General features: G+C 43.8%; 2 protein-coding genes across 2 annotated transcripts in view; both read right to left on the reverse strand.

Annotated features, from left to right (window-relative positions):
- Positions 1–25530, reverse strand: part of LOC139421213 (uncharacterized) — a 1124809-nt gene that overhangs the window by 1085989 nt on the left and 13290 nt on the right. The window lies entirely within an intron of this gene.
- Positions 143–10974, reverse strand: LOC139421205 (U4/U6 small nuclear ribonucleoprotein Prp3-like). Its single transcript, XM_071171871.1, has 17 exons — positions 10802–10974; positions 10258–10405; positions 9916–10046; positions 8915–9082; positions 8682–8765; positions 8252–8535; positions 8015–8136; positions 7691–7878; positions 6573–6739; positions 6332–6414; positions 5727–5873; positions 5480–5579; positions 5143–5256; positions 4866–4984; positions 4577–4654; positions 1409–1464; positions 143–1200 (listed from the first exon to the last, which is right to left on the reverse strand). The coding sequence occupies exons 2-17, from the start codon at positions 10400–10402 to the stop codon at positions 1051–1053; spliced, it is 2136 nt and encodes a 711-aa protein (XP_071027972.1). The 5' UTR covers positions 10403–10405; positions 10802–10974; the 3' UTR covers positions 143–1050.

Genomic DNA, 25530 nt, shown 5'->3' on the forward strand with positions numbered 1-25530 from the left:
GTTTGACCAATATTTACAACCCGAAAGGGTTGTATGTTACAGGTAGGTTGTATCCAATAGCAAGCATTATAAAATGTCACCTCTCACTGTGTTACAAATCCAATGCAGCAGCTGAAAATAATTTAAAAAGTGCACAACGGTATTAAGCTTTCATTTTTCATTACAAAATGTATTGTATTGTCCTGCATGTGTTTATTGGCAACATATACAGGATCAAAACATAAAGGGGAAGACATTTTATCCAAAACAAACATCTAAAGAAAATAAAACAATTTTGGGTCAGTCAATACTTGACTAAATGTGGTCATTCCACAAAAAACAATTGTCAATTTTCTTTAAAAATAAAAGGCCAAAAACATGACACAAAAACCATAGTCTAATGTACATTCTCATACGTTTCAAAGTCTTTAGTTACTTCTACGTTGATAGGTTGGTTTTTGTTTATTCGAAACAGGGCTTTTGCTTGGGAATAGTACATTGCAGCAATATTTCAGAACTGTATTTGGACCACAGCTGGGCTTACTCAGGAACTGTAGTCAGGTAGAGAAGCCAATAGCAAGCTATAGAACACTCACAGTGGAGAGATGTCAGTGTTTAATACTTTATCTGACACACAGCAACTGACAGCCTGAATGACACCCTAACTGCTAGAAAGATGGTCTCACAGTTATCAACTCTTCCACAAAATGTGATTGCAGAACAGTGTACACCACTCTCAATGATATCTATACACACCATATATCCCTCCTAATCTACGCCCTCAACCATTCTCTAACCAGCACTCCCAATCCATCTCCCTCCGTCTTAAGTCAAGTCAACACACAATTACAGGCAGGCAGCCATCCATACATGGCTGGGTTAGGGTTGTGAATGAATCTGTAAGAGGGGTAGAATCACCCCTGACCTTTGCATGTCTCTGGTGCACAAGGGAACAATGTGCTTCACCACTGATCCAGGATCAGATAACTTCCAACCATTATGAGGATGAACAACTATCGGACCCTGGGTCAGTGGTAAGGGATCCTCCTCAGCTCTAGTGATGCTCTCCCTTCAGTCATCAGTGCTCTCCAGCACACTCTGGCTCAGAGCCAGGTCCCAGTAGTGTTCTGTCCCGTGCTTCTTAAAGTGTTCTCTAGCCATGTTCTCTGTAGGACACTGCTTAAACTTCATCTCCCCGTAGTTACGCTCCTTAGCCGTGCCCTGGGAGGAGGGAGGAGGAGAGGGGACAGATGGAGGCAGGAGAGAAAACAGCAGGGGAAGAAAGACAAGGTTAGATCAGTCTATTCTGTGTTTACAATCAATCCATTTTAAAGAAGCCAGTTGTCCAAGATGAACATGATTATTATATGAAGCATGCATTACACTCCTGGAGCGTTAGTGAAATAAGATGTCATGGTTAACCACTCACCTCCCAGACCAGGCTGCATCTGTTGTTCTTCTTGGTCTCGTCGTCTGCATCTGGATCTGACAGACAGAGGAGAAAGGAAAACGGATTCAGAACCACAAGTACAGTGAAGTATTATGTAATATAAACAGTAAGACATACAGCGTGGATCATCAACTAGATTCAGCTATGGGCCCATGTTTTCTTAAGCAGATGGTCAGAACATAATTACAAATCATTTGCAAATTGACCTCAAGAAGCCCATACAGATATAACATTTGACTACAACATTTTCAACCATGCTTACATTTGTATACGATCACATAGTGGCAAGAAAAAGTATGTGAACCCTTTGGATTTACCTGGATTTCTGCACAAATTGATCAAATTTGATCTGATCTTCATCTAAGTCACAACAATAGACAAAACAGTGTGCTTAAACTAATAACAAATTGTATTTTTCTTGTCTATATCGAATACCTAATTTAAACATTCACCGTGTAGGTTGGAAAAAGTATGAGCTCCTAGGCTAATGACTTCCCCAAAAGCTCATTGGCGTCAGCGTAGCCTAGTGGTTAGAGCGTTGGGCTAGTAATCGAAAGGTTACAAGTTCAAATCCCAGAGCGGACAAGGCAGTTGTTCCTAGGCCTTCATTGAAAATAAGAATTTGTTCTTAACTGACTTGACTAGTTAAATAAAGGTAAAATAAAAAACCTGGAGTCCAATCAATGAGATGAGAGATGTTGGTTAGAGCTGCCTTGCCCTATAATTTTTTTTTTTTTAACTCACAAAATTTGAGTTTGCTATTCACAAAAAGCATTGTCTGATGTAAACCATGCCTCGAACAAAAGAGGATCTGACTTGCACAAAGCTGGAAAGGATTACTCTCCCTAAGAGTAGCTGTCCTGCAAAGAGCACAGCGCAGAATGCTCAATGAGGCTAAGAAGAATCCTAGAGTCTCAGCTAAAGACTTACAGAAATCTCTGGAACATCTCCGTTGACGATATGTAAAACACTAAACACGAATGGTGTTCATGGGAGGACCGCTGTCCAAAAAACCCATTGCTGCACATCTGAAGTTTGCAAAAGTGCACCTGGATGTTTCACAGCGCTACTGGCAAAATATTCTGTGGACAGATGAAACGACAGTTGATTTGTTTGGAAGGAACACAAAAGGCACAGTACACCAACATCAAAACCTCGTCCCAACTGTAAAGTATGGTGGAGCTGCTTTGCTGCTTCAGGCCCTGGACAGCTTGCTATTATCAACAGAAAAATGAATTCCCAAGTTTATCAAAACATTTTGCATGACAATGTTAGGCTATCTGTCCACCAATTGAAGCTCAGACGTTGGGTGATGCAACAGGACAATGACCCAAAACACAGAAGTAAATCAACAGAATGGCTTCAACAGAAGAAAATAGGCCTTCTGTTCCAGTCAGAGTCCTGACCTCAACCCGATTGAGATGCTGTGGCATGACCTCAAGAGAGCATCCCAAGAATATTGCTGAACTGAAACAGTTTTGTAAAGAGGAATGGCACAAAATCCCTCCTGACCGTTGTGCAGGTTTGATCCGCAACTACAGAAAACATGTGGTTGAGGTTATTGCTGCCAAAGGAGGGTCAACCAGTTTTTAAAGCAGAGGATTCACATACTTCTTCCACCCTACACTGTGAATGTTTACATGGTGTGTTCAATAAAGACATGAAAAGGTATAATTGTTTGAGTTATTAGTTTAAGCAGACTGTGTTTGTCTATTCTTGTGACCTAGATGAAGATCAAATCAAATTTTATGACCAATTTATGCAGAAATCCAGGTATTTCCAAAGGGTTCAAATACTTTCTTGCCACTGTATACATCTCGTATGTTCGGAATACTTGAACAGATTTCCAAAAATTACAATCACTTGGCGTTGATTTGTTGCTGTTTTTAGTATTTTATGAGCCTATCAGTTGTGTTGTGACAAGGTTGATGGGGGTATACCGAAGATAGCCATATTTGGTAAATGACCAAGTCCATGTCATGACAAGAACAGCTCAAATAAGCAAGAGAAATGACAGTCCATCATTGCTTGAAGACATGAAGGTCAGTCAATAGGGAAATTAAGAACTTTGAAAAAAAATTCAGTGCAAAAAAAAAAGTGCAGTCGCAAAAACCATCAAGAGCTATGATGAAACTGGCTCTCATGAGGACCGCCACAGGAAAGGAAGACCCAGAGTTACCTCTGCTGCAGAGAATAAGTTCATTAGAGTTACCAGCCTCAGAAATTGCAGCCCAAATAAATGCTTCAAGAGTTCAAGTAACAGACACATCTCAACATCAACTGTTCAGAGGAGACTGAATTAATCAGGCCTTCATGGTCAAATTGCTGCAAAGAAACCACTACTAAAGGACACCTATAAGAAGAGACTTGCTTGGGTCATGAAAGAGGAGCAAAGGACATTAAACCATTATGTCCTTTGGTCTGGAGTCCAAATTTGAGTGTTTTGGTTCCAACCGCTGTGTCTTTGAGACGCAGAGTAGGTGAACGGATGATCTCCGCATGTGTGGTTCCCACCTTGAAGCATGGCGATTGTGGTATGATGGTGCTTTGCTGGTGACACTGTCAGTGATTTATTTAGAATTCAAGGCACAGCATGGCTACCACCGCATTCTACAGGCATACGTCATCCCATCTGGTTTGGGCTTAGTGGGACTATCATTTGTTTTTCAACAGGACAATGACCCAAAACACACCTCCAGGCTGTGTAAGGGCTACTTGACCAACGAGAGTGATGGAGTGCATCAAATGACCTGGCCTCCGCAATCACCCGACCCCAACACAACTGAGATGGTTTGGGATGAGTTGGACAGCAGAGTGAAGGAAAAGCAGGCAACAAAGTGCCCAGTGGAAACTCCTTCAAGACTTTTAGAAAAGCATACCTCATGAAGCTGGTTGAGAGAAAGCCAAGAGTGCCCAAAGCTGTCATTAAGACAAAGGGTGGCTACTTTGAAGAATCTAAGACTTAAAATATATTTTGATTTGTTTAACACTTTTTTGGTTACCACATGATTCCATATGTGTTATTTCATAGTTGTGACGTCTTCACTATTATATTGCAATGTAGAAAATAGTAAAAAAAGAAAAACCCTTGAATGAGGAGGTGCCCAACATTTTGACTGGTACTGTACATATAAATTAAATTCTCACCATCTCTCTTGGAGTTGTGTTCTTCCCATTTGATTCTGCTCAACATGAGCCTCTTGAACTTCTTCTGGGCTTTGGGACCTGAGAGAACAGTACATGCATGCTCAGTCATGTAGTTAACTCTGGGGTAAAGAAGAACCCATTTACAGCAACAAGTCATAAGAAATGTTATGAGATTATCATGAGTAATTCATGTTAATTAAAGGCAACTTGAATGGTTCAGACTCAGTGAAAGTAGACCCCATTTAAAGAGACTAATATGGTCCCTCCCCTGCAGCCACCCCTCTCTCACCTCCCTCCACCACCACCATGTTGACATCTCGGTGTAGCACCACGGTGCCCGTCAGGTACAGCTGGTTGGCGTTAGCTTCCACCTTAAACTTCTTAGCCGGGTTGTGGAGGTTACGGATCCTGAGGGAAAGCGAGGGGGTGAGCGAGCAAGTACGAATGAGTAGGAAAGGCACACGGACATACTAAGCCGTAAATAGTTACCTGTGCACAGAGGCTTACCTAAACACAATAACATGCACACAAAACCTTACGCTATCCAGAGACAAATACTAACTCACCTATAGACTGAGATGTGAACTCCAAGACTCAGGTCCTCTTTCAGCTTCTTCACCTTCTTCTCTTTTCTCTGCTCGGTTGTGAGCTTCCGGGCTGCATTGGCCTCCTCATGGGCCCTGAGGACAAACACACAGACAGCTGGTTATGTAGTGAGAGATGTCATATGGAGGGAGAGGACAGAAATGGTGAGTCAGGAAGTGGGTGAAATAGGAGCAGTGATAGATGGGAGGCAGAAAAGAGGAGGGGGAGAGAGAGCGAGGAGAAAAGGGTTAATAGATGAGGGAGAGGTAAGAGAAAGAGGGGACAATACAGAGAGAAATGTGTAGTGGTTTGACTTACTTCTGTCTCTTGGCCATCTGTGCTCTGACGTGGGCCTCTACCTTAGTGGGATCCTGTACTGCCTCCGTACCCAGCACTCTCATCAGATTAGAGATGCGCACTGACGAGACAAACACACTCAAGGTCAGAGATGCACTGAAACGGGGAGGAGAGGAACACAGGCCTCAAACAGGACTACCACTCAGTAAAACTTCAAATTGAAGAGAAAAAAGCAACATTACTTCAACAGCCCTGGTCTCGATCCTACCTTTAGGTTCTGGGGGGGGCATGAGCCCCAGTCTGACCTTCTCCTGAAGCTCTTTCTGTCCCTCCCTGCGAGTCTGTCTCCTCAGCTTCTTCTGTTCCTTCTTAGTCAGGTACACTCCCAGAGTCACTCCTGGCTTGTCTGTGTCCACTGGAGAGAGGAGACCAACACTTAGAGCTGCCTTCTCAAACTGAACAGTAATCTATTCCTCTCGGTCAGGTTGTCAACAAGGCGGCATGGCGCATCGTTCAGAAACATACAGCTCTTTTCCATAAAATATGTTTGAATTTTCAAACTAGTTTTCACCTGGAAGCCAGATAAAGGGTTTCTATCAAAACCAATCCCTTTGTCATGTGAAAACAGAATCCTAGTCATTACTCCACACGCTTAATTAGGTCACTTTTGTTTTGAGCCGACTTCGCCGTGGGCTTGAACAGGTCCCCTGGGTCACACCGTTCCAAATAGAACACAGTCAACTTTCAGCCCATGCAAAACACACCTACACAGGCAGCCGGGTGAGATGAATCTAACCCACTGACTAATATCCAGGAGCCCTTATTGGGAGCTTGACATAAAAGTAACATCAAAGAAGGGATGTGTGTGGTTACCTGGGGGGCTGATCTGAGCAGGGTGCTCCACCAGGTTTGTGACTCCAAACAACTCCATCGCCACAAAATTGGTCTCTGTGGATCTGAGAGAGAAGAGATGTGATCAGCACAACAAGAAGTCTGGAAAACGGTGGAGAGAGGACTTTCATGACAATTCTTCAAAAGGTATACAACTTGGATGTAGGTGTTAGGATGACTATATTGAGCTAGTAAAGTGGGGATTAAATGTGTAAAGACTCACAGGTCAATGTTGGAGGGGAGGATGTACGAGTCCCACCACTCAATGATGGGCACCTGCCCGTCCCCCAGCATCTTCTTGGGGGCAAAGAGGGCCAGCTTGGTGGAGGCCTGGATCCCAGTCTTCTTGGCTGCCTGGGCGATCTCTGTCTGCAGCTTCTCCAACTGGGCCTGGACAGGAGACAGAGGTGGTTTTGGTTGTTTAATTTCCATTTTGCAGTTAACTTCTCTAGGGTAGGGGGCAGCATTTGGAATTTTGGATGAAAAGCATGCCCAAATTAAACTGCCTTCTACTCAAGCCCAGAAGATAGGATATGCATATAATTAGTGGATCTGGATAGAAAACACTCAAGTTTCCAAAACTTAAAATAATGTATGTGAGTATAACAGAAATGATTTGGCAGAAATCATTCAGAAAGTAGACAACGTTATTGTCCGGTTGAAATATTATCGATTATTTAGGCTAAAAACAACCTGAGGATTGAATATAAACATTGTTTGACATGTTTCTATGAACTTTAAGGATACAATTTGGATTTTTTTGTCTGCCTGTTGTGACTGTGTTTGAGCCTGTGGATTACTGAAGAAAACTGAGGTTTTCGGATATAAAGAGAGACTTTATCGAACAAAAGGAACATTTATTGAATAAATGAATGTCTGAGTGCAAACATATGAAGATCATCAAAGGTAAGTGATTCATTCTCTCTCTATTTCTGACTTGTGTAACTATACTACTTGGCTGGTTACTGTTTGTAATGATTTGTCTGCTGGGCTATGTCCTCAAATAATTGTAAGGTATGCTTTCGCCGTAAAACATTTTTTAAATCTGACACTGTGGTTGGATTCTCAAGAAGTTAATCTTTAAACCTCGGTAAAATAGTTGTATCTTTTCTGAATTTTTATAATGAGTATTTCTGTATTTGAATTTGGAGCTCTGCAATCTCACTGGATGTTGGCCAGGTGAGACGCTAGCGTCCCATCTACCCTAGAGAGGTTAATGTTACACTCTACAAATAGTTTTTTCCTCTCTGTGTATTGATCAATTGTTGTGAAACACTTTCAAAATAATAAAAGGCTATGGTGAGAGGTGAAAGGTGACGGGTCAGGGGTCAGATTTGGTACCTTAGTTCTGATCCTCTGGGCGATCTTCTCAAAGCGTCCCTGCTCATGGAACTTGAAGCCCTTCTTGGCTCGCTGGGCGGGTGCTATGTTAACACGCCCGTCAAAGTAGATAGTGGACTCCAGGTCCTCGCCAGGCTTCTCCTTCAACTGCTGTCGGAACTGCTCCCTCTTCACCGCACGGATATTAGCTGTGGATGGAGAGGAGATGAATGAACACACAGATATTAGCTGTGGATGGAGAGGAGATGAATGAACAGTCAGACAGGTGACTGAAGATCGGGGAACAGAGCATGCTGATTGTGACAGTAGAGGAGAGTGTTGTACCTTTGAGGGTGGGCATGCGGTGTGTTAGCTCCACCTCGTTGCCGCTGGCATCCACGGTCCGACCCATATCATCCAGAATCAGAGGGGCCGGCTTGTTTGACTCACGGGCCTCCGCCACCTTCCTACACCCAACACACACACAAAATCAGATGACATACATGTGTTAAGCCTCCCTGTAGTATGACATGTATTTGTGGAAGTGTCTAAAGTTGGGTCTGTGGTGTATGCTATACTCACGGTGGTGCTATCCCCATGGCGTGTAGGTTGGCCAGCGCCACCAGGTTATGAGGTCCTCCAGTGTTCCCAATGGCTCCCAGTATACCAGGCTTCATGGCTAACTGCGACTGGATGCGGGCCTGCAGCTCTGCAGCCTTCCTAGCCTTCTCGATGGCATCGTTCATGAAAGTAGCTGCCTGGGAGGGAGCGATGGACTGGGCCGAGCCCGAGGAGGGGGCAGAGGGAGCGGGGAGAAGATGAGAGGCGAAGGGGGGGTCTGGCTGGGGAGTGGGCAGGGGCAGCCTCTGGAGGGGGACAGGAGATTGTGATGAGACAGTAACAACACAAGTCCACAATATCTGTCAGACATCTATACTTTTCATTTATAAAGGAGGAGAAAAGACAGCCAATCCTTCAAGAGAGGGAGAGAGTGGAGGAAGTTTAGTCTCACCTGCTGGGAAGACACTGGGACGAAGCTCAGCTGTTTCTTCCTCTCCTCTATCTGTCTGGTGGCAGCTTCCATCATCTGTTTGATCTGAGGACAGAGAGAGAGAGGGAATGAACACTGATTCATTTCACAAGGATCGTGACATGTCTGTATGTGAAGCAGGATCTTGGTACATGCGTGTTTCATATGGGAAACAGTGTGTATGTGAGTCTCTCTGTGTGTGTGTGTCTGGCTACCTGTATCTTAGTGAGCATGCCAGGGCTCTCAGTGGGGGGTGCAGGTAGGACCTCTGGTTCCTCCACCTCCTCGAAGCGGGGGACACGTTTCCTCTTCACCGGCACACCATCTCCTGCCTCGGGGACGTCCCGCCTCGCACCCACCTCCACCTCATCACCAAACACATCCTGGGGGAACATCAGTAGGTGGCAATGGCCTGAGGCTCGGCCTGAGGCTTAGCCAAGCAATCTAACCAATGTAATGAGTAATTTAAACAACCTCCTGGGAATATCCACTCACTGTTTCCTGCTCCCAGGGGAGATATGTATGACACTAACATAATAAAGATCAAGCCTTGAGACAATGACTTTCTGTAGATAACCAAGTTACTGAGTTGAAATCTCTGATAATGGTAGAAACTCACCTAGCCTATCGTTTACACCCATTCAATCCCTTCTGATATCTGTGCCATCTCCATGGTCTAAACATGTAGGTAGCTACTGGTTACAGGATACAGGTTAATGTGTTCCATCTCCATGGTCTAAACATGTAGGTAGCTACTGGTTACAGGTTAATGTGTGCCATCTCCATGGTCTAAACATGTAGGTAGCTACTGGTTACAGGCTACAGGTTAATGTGTTCCATCTCCATGGACTAAACATGTAGGTAGCTACTGGTTACAGGATACAGGTTCCATCTCCATGGCCTAAACATGTCGGTAGCTACTGGTTACAGGTTAATGTGTTCCATCTCCATGGTCTAAACATGTAGGTAGCTACTGGTTACAGGCTACAGGTTAATGTGTGCCATCTCCATGGTCTAAACATGTAGGTAGCTACAGGTTACAGGTTAATGTGTTCCATCTCCATGGTCTAAACATGTAGGTAGCTACAGGTTATAGGCTACAGGTTAATGTGTTCCATCTCCATGGTCTAGACATGTAGATAGCTACTAGTTACAACCTACAGGTTAACGTGGAACGTGTGGTACAACAGCAGCAGTGTGTGGTGAGGTCTACCACCTTCAGGTCTCTCTTGCGGTTCCTCTCCCCAGCACCCTTGTTCCCACGGGAATTACGGCTCTCCTCCAGGGCCTCAAATAGTCTCTCCACGAACCCACCGGCAGACTCATCCAGGAATGGACGCAGCTGGTCTGATGGGTCAAAGGTTAGGAGTCATGGGTCAAATACAACATTTAAAGACTGCTGAACAGTTATCTATTTGAGCCAGACCCACAAAAAACAGACGTTCTGGAAAAATATGCTAACAAAACAGATAAGACAGCGTACAGCACAGCTTTTCTGCCACAATTTCAGTGTAACATGTCACACACCAACTGCCCTCATAATCCCCCTCTCACACACCTGTGGTCTTCCTCTTGTCCAGGCCCTTGCCTACACAGTGCAGGGCCGCAGTAACGACAGTAGGCTCAGAGAACCCCAGCACCTTCTTCACGGTCCGTTCCACCCAGGGCCGTAGCTCCTCCACCTCCCGTTTAGGAAGAGACATCGTCTACAATACAACCGTAGTCGGTAAACAAACAAACTGAAACAGACAAACTTCTTAGCTAGCCAAGTAGCTAACGTTAACCTTAGTGGCATAGATAGGTGATCAGCAAAGTTGACAAACAGACCAACGTCACGTGTATCTGCCCAGCTAAGTTAGCTACTAAAAGTTATGGTTAGTTTGCTTGCCAAGTTAACAAACACTTGCTGTTTTTGTTTCCCTTGCCTGTTCACATTTCACCTGTCAACACAGATTTTTGCCAGTGTTGGCTAGCTAACTAGTTAGGGCTCAACTACTAGCTAACTTGCTAGCTATGTCTCAACTATTAGCTAGCATTGAACTCTTGTAGCTAGCTAGCAAGCTACAAAAGTCTGATTCCCCCGTGCGGTGAGATCAACTTACCAACCAGACGATTTCGTCCTTAACAGGTGAATATATCCTCTTATATCAGTTATATTCTAAAACATTAATATTAAAAGATAGAAATACATAATAAATCCAAGCCGCTGTGAACAAACTTTCAGTTAGCGCGGCGTTCACACGACGTTCTGAATTCAGAACCCGGAAGCGGAAACACGTGAGGTACAGTCTTTCTACTGTTAGTACTTGTTCGTTGTTTCCGCCTATCGTGAATCAATCATAAAATCAACACGTGAATAATAGTTTTTATTTATTTAACTATGCAAGTCAGTTAAGAACACATTATAATTGACAATGACGGCCTACCAAGATGCCTCCTGCGGGGACGGGGCTGGGATTAAAAATGTACAATAAAATATATGACAAAACACATCACGACAAGAGAGACACCACAACACTAAACAAAGAGAGACATAAAACAACAACATAGTATGGTAGCAGCACAATACATGGTACAAACATTTTTGGGCACAGACAACAGCACAAAGGGCAAGAAGGTAGAGACAACAATACATCACGCGAAGCAGCCACAACTGTCAGTAAGCGTGTCCAAAATGTAGTCTTTGAATGAAGAGATGGCGATATAACGGACCAGTTTGAGGGTTTTTGTGCAGCTTGTTCCAGTCGCTAGCTGCAGCGAACTGAAAAGAGGAGCGACCCAGAGATGTGTGTGCTTTGGGGACCTTTAACAGAATGTGACTGGCAGAACGGGTGTTGTACGTGGATGATGAGGACTGCAATATGTTTCTTAGCTAGGGGGGTGAGGCCAAAGATAATAAAAATAGCCTATGCTGCAGGCAGAGTACCTTCATCAAAATACAGATTTTCCAGAGGTAGTCTACAATTTTACCACTCACCGTGTATTTGACACAGATGATTGTCTTGTTGTAGCAGTTTGTCACTTGAATACATGAGTGTGTTCTGTTCGATTGAACCTTTGCTACGTTTCATATAGATTTATACTGAACGGCACGTTCCCCCAAAACGTTCAGATCAAATGTGTCACATTCTTTGGAAACAACAGGTGTGGACTAACAGTGACATTCTTTCTTACGGGCCCTTCCCCTATATTAGTACCGAGTCGATATTCAGGGGTATATACGGTCATTGAGGTAGATATGTACATAATGTATAATGGGAATAAAGTGACAGATAGTAAACAGTAGCAGCAGCGTTGGCTATGTGATAAGTCAAAATAATACCCAGGGATCGTTACAATAAGTTAGTGCAAAAAGGGGCAATGCAGATAGTCTGGGTAGCTATTTGATTAACTATTTAGCAGTCTTTTGGTCTTTGGCCGTTTTTATTGAACAGACTTTGAGGTACGTTTGCTCCGTTTTTGTGGGTTTGGCTTAAAGCAATGAGTGACGTATTTAAAGAGAAGCCAAGCATTTTCATCCACAACCCCTCCCCGTATTTTAATTGGTCGTTCAGTACCCCCGTTTCCGTTTAATTGAACATTACTCTACTTTTTTTCGTACTGAACGCAGCCCAATAGTAGGCAACGCTACTTTATTGCAATTTGGATTGTCGGCCACCAGTCGGGAGTAGAGTGACGTTATAGGCTACAGCCTAGGTCGGCCTTGTCAATTGAACTTCAATTTCGAATAAAATATATACACTCAGACATAGATACATCTGCATTAATGCGTTTTTTCAATCACTACGTGATGCGTAAACAAACTGACATGCATTCATAGAATTGGTTGAAAACACTGGCTAATGTTGAAGATGACGCCTTGTTTATTTGGTTATTTCCTTTCCGCGCCATCTTTTACTCTTTCTCTCCTTTTCCTCCTGGCGCGTGATGTAGGTCATCTGAGTCCAGTAGTAGTAGTTTGAGCACGAGAGCTGCAGTGTGAGCCGGGGGCTATCCCCCGTCTGCCGGATTACATGCAACGCTCTCCCGCCCCTCTCCACCCTCTAGTGTACTCCCTCCCTTCCCTCTCCACCTCTCCCCGTCCCTAGTACAACTACTGCAGTAGTGTTTTAGAACCCTTGCACTGCTGTTCTATAATGATCTAGGCCTACTACTGTAACTGTACTGTGCTGTACAGCCAAATAGTACAAACAACACTCTTTTTCTTTGGAATTCTGTTTTTTATTATTTACTCTCTCTTTCTTTCATTCTCATTCCAACCTCTTTTTATATCTCCATATTTCTCTCACTTTGACAGGGCTCTCTCACACACAAAGCATACACATCTTTCCAATTCATCCTCCTCACATGCAGTGATGGACTGACTAAATGCCCTGGCAAAAATTTGTTTGATAAAAAATGACACCTTTTAAAAATAATTATTTCACCTTTATTTAACCAGGTAGGCTAGTTGAGAACAAGTTCTCATTTACAACTGCGACCTGGCCAAGATTAAGCAAAGCAGTGTGACACAAACAACAACACAGAGTTACACATGGAATAAACAAACATACAGTCAATAACACAATAGAGAAAAAAAGTCTACATACAGTGTGTGCAAATGAGGTACAATAAGGGAGGTAAGGTAATAAATATGCCATAGTGACAAAATAATTACAATTTAGCAATTAAACACTGGAGTGATAGATGTGCAGAAGATGAATGTGCAAGTAGAGATACTGGGGTGCAAAGGAGCAAAACAATAAATAACAATATGGGGATGAGGTAGTTGGATGGGCTATGTACAGGTGCAGTGATCTGTGAGCTGCTCTGACAGCTAGTGCTTAAAGTTAGTGAGGGAGATATGGGTCTCCAGCTTCAGTGATTTTTGCAATTAGTTCCAGTCATTGGCAGCAGAGAACTGAAAGGAAAGACAGCCAAAGGAGGGATTGGCTTTGGGGATGACCAGTGCAATATATCTGCTGGAGCGCGTGCTGCTATGGTGACCAGTGAGCTGAGATAAGGCAGGGCTTTACCAAGCAAAGACTTATAGATGACCTGGAGCCAGTGGGTCTGGCGACGAATATGAAGCGAGGGCCAGCCAACGAGAGCATACAGGTCGCAGTGGTGGGTAGTATATGGGCTTTGGTGACAAAACTGATGGCACTGTGATAGACTGCATCCAATTTTCTGAGTAGAGTGTTGGAGGCTATTTTGTAAATGACATCGCCAAAGTCAAGGATCGGCAGGATAGTCAGATTTCCGAGGGTATGTTTGGCAGCATGAGTGAAGGATGCTTTGTTTGCGAAATAGGCAGCTGATTCTAGATTTAATGTTGGATTGGAGATGCTTAATGTGAGTCTGGAAGGAGAGTTTACAGTCTAACCAGACACCTAGGTATTTGTAGTTGTCCACATATTCAAAGTCAGAACCGTCCAGAGTAGTGATGCTGGACGGGCGGGCAGGTCCGGGCAGCGATCGGTTGAATAGCATGCATTTAGTTTTACTTGCATTTAAGAGCAGTTGGGAGGCCACGGAAGGAGAGTTGTATGGCATTGAAGCTCGTCTGGAGGTTAGTTAACACATTGTCCAAAGAAGGGCCAGAAGTATACAGAGTGGTGTCGTCTGCATAGAAGTGGATCAGAGAATCATCAGCAGAAAGAGCGACATCATTGATGTATACAGAGAAAAGAGTCGGCCTGAGAATTTAACCCTGTGGCACCCCCATAGAGACTGCCAGAGGTCCGGACAACAGGCCCTCCGATTTGACACACTGAACTCTGTCTGAGATGTCTGTCTGACATCCCACAAACCAGCCCATTATATAACAGCATCATGGCACAATGTGACTGTACCGCACACAGACCCCTCAACCCCTCTCCCAACACACTCACTCACGCACACAATATCACAAATACCCTCACCCCATCCACACTCGACCCCGACCCCCCCACCACAAAACACACACACACAGACTCTCAATGGTGTCTTCATAGTACTCAGTAGCACCCGCAGTGCATGGCACTATTTTGTGGTCGCTGGTTGAATGGAGGGGCTATGTATGAATGCAACCTCTATCCTCTGGTCTGGTTTGAGAAAAAGCTTCATCCTTATTCATCAGATAACATTACTGTCAGTGTTGTGTTTTATTCTACAATGTTTTCATTTGAAGGGCACATAAACTGAGTATACCAAACATTAGTAGTATTTACCTAATAATTGAGTTGCACAGGGATGCTGGCCCATGTTGACTACAATACTTCCCACAATTGTCTCAAGTTGGCTAGATGTCCTTTGGGTGGTGGACCATTCTTGATACACACGGGAAGCTGTTGAGCGTGAAAACCCCAGCAACGTTGCAGTTCTTGGAACAAACCGGTGCGCCTGGCACCTACTACCATACCCCGTTCAAAGGCACTTAAATCTTTTGTCTTGCCTGTTCACCCTCTGAATGGCACACATACACAATGGAATGGCATCAAACTATGTGATTCCCCAGCCCAGCAGATCAGGTAGCGTTTCATCATTCTAACCCAGTTGTAGTCCTGTGTGTCTGACAGTGGCTCTAAATCATTCTAGAAGGTTCCGGTACCAGGGGACTCTGGGTCACGCTGCTGTATACACTTCTCCAAACCCTGTGTGTGTGTGTGTGTGTGTTCCCTTCACACCAAACTGAGCTGCATGCCACAGCACTGAGCCACGGCCCCTAATACACACACAGATGGGCAGAGTGTACCAGTCCTCAGGGTGTGTGTGCATGCGTGTGCATGCGTGTGGGTTGTCAAGGTACATGCAAAATAACCCTCATTTACATACTCAGCAGAAGCATGCCAGTTTATACCTCTTTCGCCATCCTGCTTTCACCCTTTCACAATTTCTCTCTCTCTCTCTCATCCCACCCTTTTCTCTTTGTCTCTCATTCAGTCATTCTGCTTCAATAATTGAGAAGTCGTGTAAGATGGTGTCACCATGAGGATCGTAGCATGACTCTTCCCCAAATATCCCCACATTGTGTTATGAGAGACTTCTGTGTCCTTGACAATATGGTCCACATCATGTATTTTAGTCTGCCCCCTGCTGATGACATAATGGCCACCAAGCAAGGACACATTTGATATGTCTGCTATCTAAATATTTGAATCCTTTAAAATGTTTATCTATATATCCCTTAAACAGTAGGTTCAGTAGTGTGGAGGTTAACTCTATTCCCTCTCTTGTTACTGCAGTTCATAGGCAGGACTAGTGTAGTGATGGTTAACTCTATGCCCCCTATTGGTAGTGTGCATGTTTAATACAGATGAACATTGTTTTGAGACTAGTCAGCATTCAGCCCTGGAGGATTTGGGTGAGTGCAAGTGCAAGTAAGTGTGTGTGTGTGTCTGTGTGTGTGTGTGTGGGTGCGTGTGTGTGTGTGTGTGCGGGTGTGTGTGTGTGTGTCTGTCTGTGTGTGTGTGTCTGTGTGTGTGTGTGTGTCTGTCTGTGTGTGTCTGTGTGTGTGTGTGTGTGTGTGTGCGTGTGTGTGTGTGTGTGTGTGTGTGTGTGTGCGGTCAGTAGTAGAGTACAGCATGGCTTGCCTCGCGTGACTTCTAATGGAGCACAGTGAATGAACACAGCAGGTGCAGAGAGAGACAGAGAGAGACACAGCGAGAGGGATAGAGAGACAAGAGAACGAGACAGAGAGAGGGATAGAGAGACAAGAGAGAGACAGAGAGAGGGATAGAGAGACAAAAGAGAGAGACAGAGAGAGGGATTGAGAGACAGAGAGAGAGTGTCTACAGTGTGTACATATATATATATATAATATGACATTTGTAATGTCTTTATTGTTTTGAGACTTCTGTATGTGTAATGTTTACTGTTAATTGTTATTGTTTATTTCACTTTTGTATATTATCTACCTCACTTGCTTTGGAAATGTTAACACATGTTTCCCATGCCAATAAAGCCCCTTGAATTGAATTGATTTGAGTGGTGGAGGGTTCCAAACCAGCCATGTTTCTCAAATGTCAAATTTTGAAGTTGTTCCAAATGTCAAATTTCAAAGTGTTTAGGATTAAGTGTAGGCATTAACTCCACATTTTTAGGTTAGGCATTAACTCCGAAATCTTAAGGTTAGGCATTAACTCTGAATGGTTTTGGCACCAAAGGCAGATGCTTAGGCATTAATTACGAATTAACTCCAAAATCTTAAGGTGAGGCATTAACTGAGAATGGTTAAGGTAAGGGTTAAGGTTTGGGATAGGCTTAAAACAAAAATAACTTTCTATTGCTGGATTTGAACATGTAACTTTTGGTACCAGAGGTAGATGCTTATGTATGGCACATAACAGCTAGGGCAAAAGCCAAAACATTTACCCCTTGGAGTACCCAGGACCGGGTTTGGTCAACACTGCCCTACATACCGGTCTTGACGAGAAGGAAAAAAACTGTCTGGAGGTTCTCTTCTGCACTGTTCAACCAATCCAGTAACTGTGGAGGAGGAGTTGACATGGAGTGTCGCCTTGTTAGCGTCCAAAAGCAGAAGTCATGTCACAGGCTCTCTCTCCATTTCCCCTGAAAACCGGAACATCCGGTCGTTGGAGACTTGGGAGAGGCTACACAGGTCTAGTATTACTACGGGGGGAGGGGTTTGGCTGAGAAGTGTTGTACACACTGAAACATTTTAGAAATAACAATTTTCTATGTTCGGTATATTCACCCTTTGCTGACTGTTTTATTTTTAAGGCAATGCTGAGCTGATCTGTGTTGGGAGGCTCTGTCTGGCATAACACTGGAGTTCATTCATTCTAGGCTGTGTGGTGGGTGGGGGAGGAGGTTATCTTTTGACTTTCTTTAATAATTCAAATGTTCTAAATAAGGAATACAACTAAACACACACAAAATAAACACTAAATTTTACTTCTTCCCTAAACCCCACTCAGCAGTCATGTCATCATGTCATCATGTTTCCTCTATGTGCCCTCTACATATCCACTCCTCTTTCTGCCTCTCCTCTTCCTCCCTTCCTCCTGCCCTTGTTAGAGAGGGAGGGGGGGAGGAGGCAGGGGCTTCTCTAGCTAAAAACTGCATGGATACAAGGGGGGGCTGTGGAGGGAAGCAGGGAGGAGGCGGTCTTTGTTGTTGTAGCTTAGAATCAGTCAGTGTGTCAGAAGAGATTGGTCCGGTACTGAAGCAGCCAGTCACTGTCAGGGGATGTGTGCGAGTCCACACCTGAGTTTTGTAACTTGTATGTGTTTCTGTGCGTGTGAGTTTATTTGTTTGTGAATGTTGGTTGGTGGAGGATGGGATGGCAGTGCTCTATCCTGTCTGTCTGAGCTTGGAGAACCACACCCTCTCAGATTTCTGCTCCCTAACTCAACGTTCAACTCCATGGATACGCTGCCTGTTGGGGAGGAGCAGGGATGGAAGAGTCCAGCACTGAATTTAAAACGGAGTTAATGACATGGCACACAGTAACTCAATGGGTGGTTGTTAGTGTTTTTGTCAAATTACAACTTCAATAGCAATAATAATTTCATAAAAACCTAACAAAAAAGTAAACTTTAGTAGGTATTCAGTTTGTTATAAGAAAATAACTAGAGTTTAATTTATAATTGGATGTTTGTGTATTTGAATTAAACAGAATGTTCAGTCTCCATTGTGACAATGTCAGCATAGGTGTCATGTCTAAGGCCCTGTGTTTTGGAGAATCATCTTTAGTTAAAGCTTTTTCATCAAACTGTCCCCTTTTCTTTTTATGTCAGGTGGTCCAGCACCGTCCTCAGACAATTTGTTACATTTTTGATGTAATTCAAATTTCTGGGAAAGGCTTCAAATAAAGGTTCAAATCTAGGTCATGTGACATGATTACCCAAAACACAGGGGCTGTGTTCCAAACACGTAAAAGACACACCCTCCTCCACTTACCCTTGCCTTATGCCCTTGGGGGAATCCCCACGGCCATCTTTTCCATTGGTCCAAACAATTAGCCAAGTAAGCAAAGTTGGCAATGTAAGACCCTCAGCTCTCGTTTGCGATTGAGTGTGCGAGTGTACAATTCTGTTCACTCCAGGGCTTGAAACGCCCCATAATTCAATTTGCGATGATTGTACATCCGCTAAGAAAAGTCAGCCAAAACGTACAACCAACATTAATATGGTCAACATACAAGTGTAAGTAAAAACAAATGTAAATAAGTTAGACATTTTGCTACTAATGCACATGACGGCAAAAACACGTATGGTAAAAGTAATGATGTTTTTGTTTGGTTAGCTTTTAGAAACGTTAGCTAGCGCATATGTTACGAATCCCTTTTGGCCCGACAGTCTAGGGGGGTGGTAGTGAGACCCGTAACATAACTCATGTAAATTATAATTGTGACAAAGTACGTGTGAACGAAATAACCACGACAACCGAAATAATACCGTCAAACTCAGGGTTTATTTATAAACACACGGTAATGGGGGGAGCAGGAAAAGGGGCTGAGCTGGACCCAAGGAAAGAAACAATAAATATGCAAAAACACCCCTAAGCTAGACTAGCCTATTTCAACAACAGCTAACTAACTAACCAAAATACAGTGGGTGGTCCGCCCAGTTCTAACTAGTGTGTTTTAACAAAGTTTACCTACGGGTAGTGTATGCCCATGGGCGACTTGTCTTGGTTTCCCCCTTTTCCCACCAGCAACAAACAAACACCATAACCAAAAGAATACTCACAGGAGATGACAAAGTGATTTGGAGGTGCTCAAACAAAAGAAGAGGTTAATTAATACACAAAGAGAGAGATCTACATACATGGCATTTACAAAGAGATTGTGCTACTGAAATCTATCAAGAACAGCTATCTACCAACATGGCATTACAAAGATTGAGCTCTCCTGAAATCTACCAAGAACAGCTATCTACCAACATGGCATTACAAAGATTGAGCTCTCCTGAAATCTACCAAGAACAGCTATCTACCAACATGGGATTACAAAGATTGAGCTCTTGAACAAACAAATGATGGGGTTTTTAAACCATGGGGAAGGAACTGTGATAGGGTAGGAAACAGGAGGAGGTGTGTCTTCTGATTGATGGGTTGATTGTTGACTGATTGGGGAGTGATGATTTTCACCTGTGAGGGGAGAATGAGAGAAAAGAAACACACACACACACAGGATACACAGGATACACACACAGGATAACTGTATCCGTAACACTCCCACCCTTAAAAGAGCAACCCTAGGGATTGCGACCACAGTATTACAATTAATACTCACAACAAAATTAATACTTACAACAACAACAACTTCAACCTTGCCAAAACATACAAAAATCATTTTTTACACACGAGACAAAGCATCTGCCAACACATTATCTGAACCCTTTTTGTGGCGGATCTCCAAATTATAATTTTGTACAATCAGCGCCCAACGCATAAGGCGCTGGTTCTGGTTGTACATTCGGTGGAGAAAAACTAAGGGGTTATGGTCAGTATACACAATCACTGGTAGGGCACTGGAACCAATGTATACTTCGAAGTATTGCAGAGCCAACAACAAAGCAAGAGCTTCTTGTTCTATTGTCGCATAGTTTGTTTGACATTTATTAAATTTACGTGAAAAATAACAAACGGGAGGATCTACTCCACTCTTGTCCTGCTGCAGTAGAACAGCACCAGCACCTCTGGCACTAGCATCTACCTCAAGCTTGAACGGTTGTTCAAAATCCGGAGCAGCAAGTACAGGGGTACTACAGGGGTACTGCTTTCGCTGATTCAAAAGCTCTCTTACAATCAGGGGACAACACAAATGGTCTTGCCGGACTGAGCAAATCAGTCAATGGAGCAACTACCGCAGAGAAATTTTTACAGAAGCTACGGTAGTAGCCAACCATCCCTAAAAAGCGGCGTAGCTCTCGTCTAGTGGTAGGTGCAGGGAATGCAGTTATAGCCAAGACCTTGGCATCAACAGGGCGCACCTGTCCATGGCCAACCTCTTTACCAAGATAGGTAACAGTAGCCTTCCCAAACTCGCACTTTGCCAAGTTCAGGGTTAGAGAAGCAGTTGCCAACCGTTCACATACTACCCTTAGCAAGTCAACATGATCTGACCACTCAGACGAATAAATCACTAGGTCATCAAGGTATGCACTACAATTAGGAACGCCAGCTAATACAGAGTTAACCAGTCGTTGGAAAGTGGCTGGTGCATTTCGCATCCCAAAAGCCATGACTGAGTACTGAAGGAAGTTGTCTGGGGTCACAAAGGCAGAAATCTCAGAAGCACGTGAAGTTAACGGAACCTGCCAGTAACCTTTTAAGAGGTCCAACTTGGTTACATACTTAGCAGCACCAATAGTGTCGATACAGTCGTCCAGTCTGGGTAGCGGGAACGAATCTGGCATTGTGACAGAATTTACCTTTCGATAATCCGTACATAACCTGGACGTACCATCAGGTTTAGGAACCAGAATGCAAGGAGAACTCCAAGGGCTTGAACTTGGCTTAGCCAGGTCATTCTCCAACAAATATCTCACCTCATCCCTCATTATCTTCCTCTTGGAAGCGTTGATACGATATGGGTGTTGCTTGATAGGTGTAGCATTTCCAACATTAATGTCATGTTCCAACACATTTGTGCGAGTAGGAACGTCATTAAAGAGACATGGAAAACTGTGTAGTAGCCTCACAATATCATTAGCCTGTCCATCCGTTAAATGAACCAGACCTGACTGGATAGACAGCAGCATTTCTGAGTTGGGCAATCTAACACACTGCTGCTGAGTATTGCGCAACTCCAAGCCATCATCATCAATATGACAGTCCACTATCATCGCAGTAGTAGCAGAGGAGACAGCAGTACCTTCCTCAGTTTTTGAACTATCTAACTGTGTGATGGGTCGGGTGTGGTAAGCTTTCAACATGTTAATGTGACACACACGAGATTGGCGTTGTCTATCAGGAGTTTGAAGCACATAGTCAGTTTCACTTATTTTCTTTTCAATTAAATAAGGACCAGAGAAACGAGCTGACAGTGAAGATCCTGGAACAGGTAATAACACCAGTACTTGGTCACCTGGCTGTAGTGGACGAGAAACAGCCTCTTTATCATAGTGTCTTTTCATGCTCCTCTGTGAGGAAGACAGAGCTTCCTTTGCAAGAGCACAAGCTTTGTGTAGGCGCTCACGAAAGCGACTAACATAGTCCAACACATTCTCATCTCTGGTACACAACTCTTGGGACAATAACTGTTCTTTAAGGACTTTCATTGGTCCTCTTACTGTGTGACCAAACACTAGTTCAGCCGGGCTGAAACCTAGGGACTCCTGCACAGTTTCACGAGCAGCAAACAAAACTAGAGGAACTCCCTCATCCCAATCTTTCTCAGATTCCAAACAATATTTACGTAGCATAGACTTCAGTGTCTGATGCCATCTTTCAAGCGCACCCTGAGACTCTGGGTGATAGGCGCTTGATACACGGTGCGTAATTGATAAGGATTTCAACACCTGCTTGAAGAGCTTGGATAGGAAATTGGTACCTTGATCGCTTTGTACCACCTTAGGTAACCCGAATGTCGTGAAGAATTTTATTAAGGCTTTACTCACTATCGGAGCTGTAATCCTTCTCAGAGGAATAGCCTCGGGGTATCTTGTAGCCATACACATTATCGTTAACAAAAACTGGTTACCCGATTTTGTCTTCGGTAACGGTCCGACACAATCAACCACCACATGCTCAAATGGTTCACCTATGACAGGTATAGGACACAGAGGAGCGGGAGGAATAACCTGATTTGGTTTTCCTGTTATCTGACAGGTGTGGCATGTCCGACAGAACTGAGCCACATCTTGTTTTAAACCCGGCCAAAAAAAATGTCGAAGGATCCGATCATACGTCTTTGTAATTCCTAAATGACCAGACCACTGGTGATCATGAGCAAGGGATAACACATTCTGTCGAAAGGCTGTAGGAATCACTATTTGGTAAACAGCATTCCAATCTCCACCTGCATCAACATGGGATTTCCATTTACGCATGAGGAGATTACCATCAATGAAGTAAGCCACATTCTTCTTCTTCACCTCTTCTAACGAGACAACACTAGAAAAACATTTAGCAAGCTTGTTGTCAACCTTTTGGTTAGCAATCAGCTGCTCACAAGTGACTGGTAATTGTATTGCATCAGCAATAACTTCAACGTACTTTGATTCTTTCCTGGGCTGTTTGTCAGAGGTGATCAGCTTCTCAGAGGTATCACACAATCCATCCTCTTGATCATCCTCTTTGAACAGAACAGTGTTCGACAAATCTATCACGTCACCCTCTTGTAGTGCCTGAGCACGAGTGACAGCACAAGCGGGGAACACATGTGGATAACTCTGTGCCAACTCATTCGAGAGAGAGTGGTCACTTTTATCCAATACTTCCAATACGGGTACTACCTTTCCTCCGGCAATATCGTTACCCATTATAAAGGTCACACCTTTCACTGGCAACTTAGGACGTACCCCCACTCTGAATATTCCACTGATTAACTCAGAGTGTACTTTCACAAAGTGCAACGGCACTGGGACAAAACCCATTTCAATACCCTGCACTAACACACTGGAACCACAGTATGTATCGTCAGATAAGGGCAACACATCAGACAATATAAACGACTGCGCCGCACCAGTATCTCTAAGGATTTTAACCGGACGCTGAGACGCTTCGTCATTCGTTAGGGACACAAACCCATCGGAAATGAATGGTTCATAACTACGGTCGGGGACTGGGTCTTTCAAACTACAGTTACTCTGAGGCACCTGTTTTGTTGCAGACCTCACAACCGTACGAATTAGAGCAACACCTGTTGGTGGCTTGGCACGAAGAGGCATCCCTTGTTTGCGTTTAAGCAGGAAGCAATCATTAATCATATGTCCCACTTTATGACAATAGAAACAGGAACGCTCATTCTTCTGGCGTGTTTGATATACTACTGCGGGCCGACTAGGGCTAAAGGTAGGAAACTCAGTGGTTCTACTCTCAGTTTGAGCCGAAAACACACTCTTGTGCGTCAACACAAACTCGTCTGCCAACACAGACGCTTCTGCCAGGGAGGATACTTTCTGTTCGTTTAGGTAAACTACAATGCGTTCGGGTAAGCAATTTTTAAATTCTTCCAACAAGATTAACTCCCGGAGAGAGTTGAAATCAGTTACCTTACTAGCAGCATGCCATTTATCAAACAGATTTCCCTTGTCTCTAGCAAATTCCACAAGTCTTACTAGAAGACTTTCTATGAGACCTAAATCTCTGTCGGTATGCCTCAGGCACAAGCTCATAGGCACGAAGAACAGTAGCTTTGACCACTTCATAATTCAAACTGTCCTCTAGAGGTAGCGCTGACAAAACCTCTTGGGCTTTACCAGTTAATTTACACTGAAGTAATAGGCACCATACCTCTTCAGGCCATTTCAATGCTACGGCTATACGCTCAAATACACAAAAATAGGAGTCAACCTCCGACTCTCTGAACAAAGGTACTAAGGCAATCTGCCTACTAATGTCAAACGTGTTTGAGGACACAGCTGGTGAGGACGACTCACTAACAGTGACAGCAGGAACGAAGGCTAGCCTCGCTGTCTCTGCCTCCAGTTCCATCTGGCGCATTTTAAACGTCATCTGCCTCTGTTCTCGTTCTCGTTCTTTTTCTGCCTCAATTTTACACATCTCCAAATCTAAATGCCGCTGTTCTTTTTCTGCCTCAATTTTACACATCTCCAAATCTAAATGCCGCTGTTCTTTTTCTGCCTCAATTTTACCCATCTCCAAATCTAAATGCCGCTGTTCTCTTTCTGCCTCAATTTTACACATCTCCAACTGGAGAGTCTCTCGCCTAATTTGGGCTCTCTCTTCCACCTCTAGTTGGAACTGTGCTAAACGGACATCCCTCCTGGCATCACCGTTTGACAGTGGGGAGAGTGGTTCAAAATGGGACAATGTGGCTGGTGTTTTAGCCTCGCCCTCATTCTCAGATACCAATGGGCTTACAGGAGCAGCAACATCCCCTACAGGGTTAGTATGCTCAGGCAGCGGTAACACAAGCACCTGCTCTTCCAACAATACATTTAACACCAGCTTTTTAACCTCCGACTTAACTACATTCTGTGGAATCGATACTGAATAATGGTCAGCCAAGGTCATTAAGTCAACTCTACGACATTTATCAAAAACCTCCCACGAAGGATTATCCAAAAAGGATTTCAAATCAAAAGTAGCCATCTTACACTACTTCACAAGAGCCAACGAAAATAGCAAACACTAATGCTACTTCAGCTATGACGCTCAACACTGAACTATACCACTACAACAATCTACATGAGCGGCATGGGTGTCAGTAAAGGCAGATCCCGGATGAGCCCCCACTTATGTTACGAATCCCTTTTGGCCCGACAGTCTAGGGGGGGATGGTAGTGAGACCCGTAACATAACTCATGTAAATTATAATTGTGACAAAGTACGTGTGAACGAAATAACCACGACAACCGAAATAATACCGTCAAACTCAGGGTTTATTTATAAACACACGGTAATGGGGGGGAGCAGGAAAAGGGGCTGAGCTGGACCCAAGGAAAGAAACAATAAATATGCAAAAACACCCCTAAGCTAGACTAGCCTATTTCAACAACAGCTAACTAACTAACCAAAATACAGTGGGTGGTCCGCCCAGTTCTAACTAGTGTGTTTTAACAAAGTTTACCTACGGGTAGTGTATGCCCATGGGCGACTTGTCTTGGTTTCCCCCTTTTCCCACCAGCAACAAACAAACACCATAACCAAAAGAATACTCACAGGAGATGACAAAGTGATTTGGAGGTGCTCAAACAAAAGAAGAGGTTAATTA

Source organism: Oncorhynchus clarkii, chromosome 2 (assembly GCF_045791955.1).
Source record: "Oncorhynchus clarkii lewisi isolate Uvic-CL-2024 chromosome 2, UVic_Ocla_1.0, whole genome shotgun sequence".
Classification (NCBI taxonomy): Eukaryota; Metazoa; Chordata; class Actinopteri; order Salmoniformes; family Salmonidae; genus Oncorhynchus; species Oncorhynchus clarkii.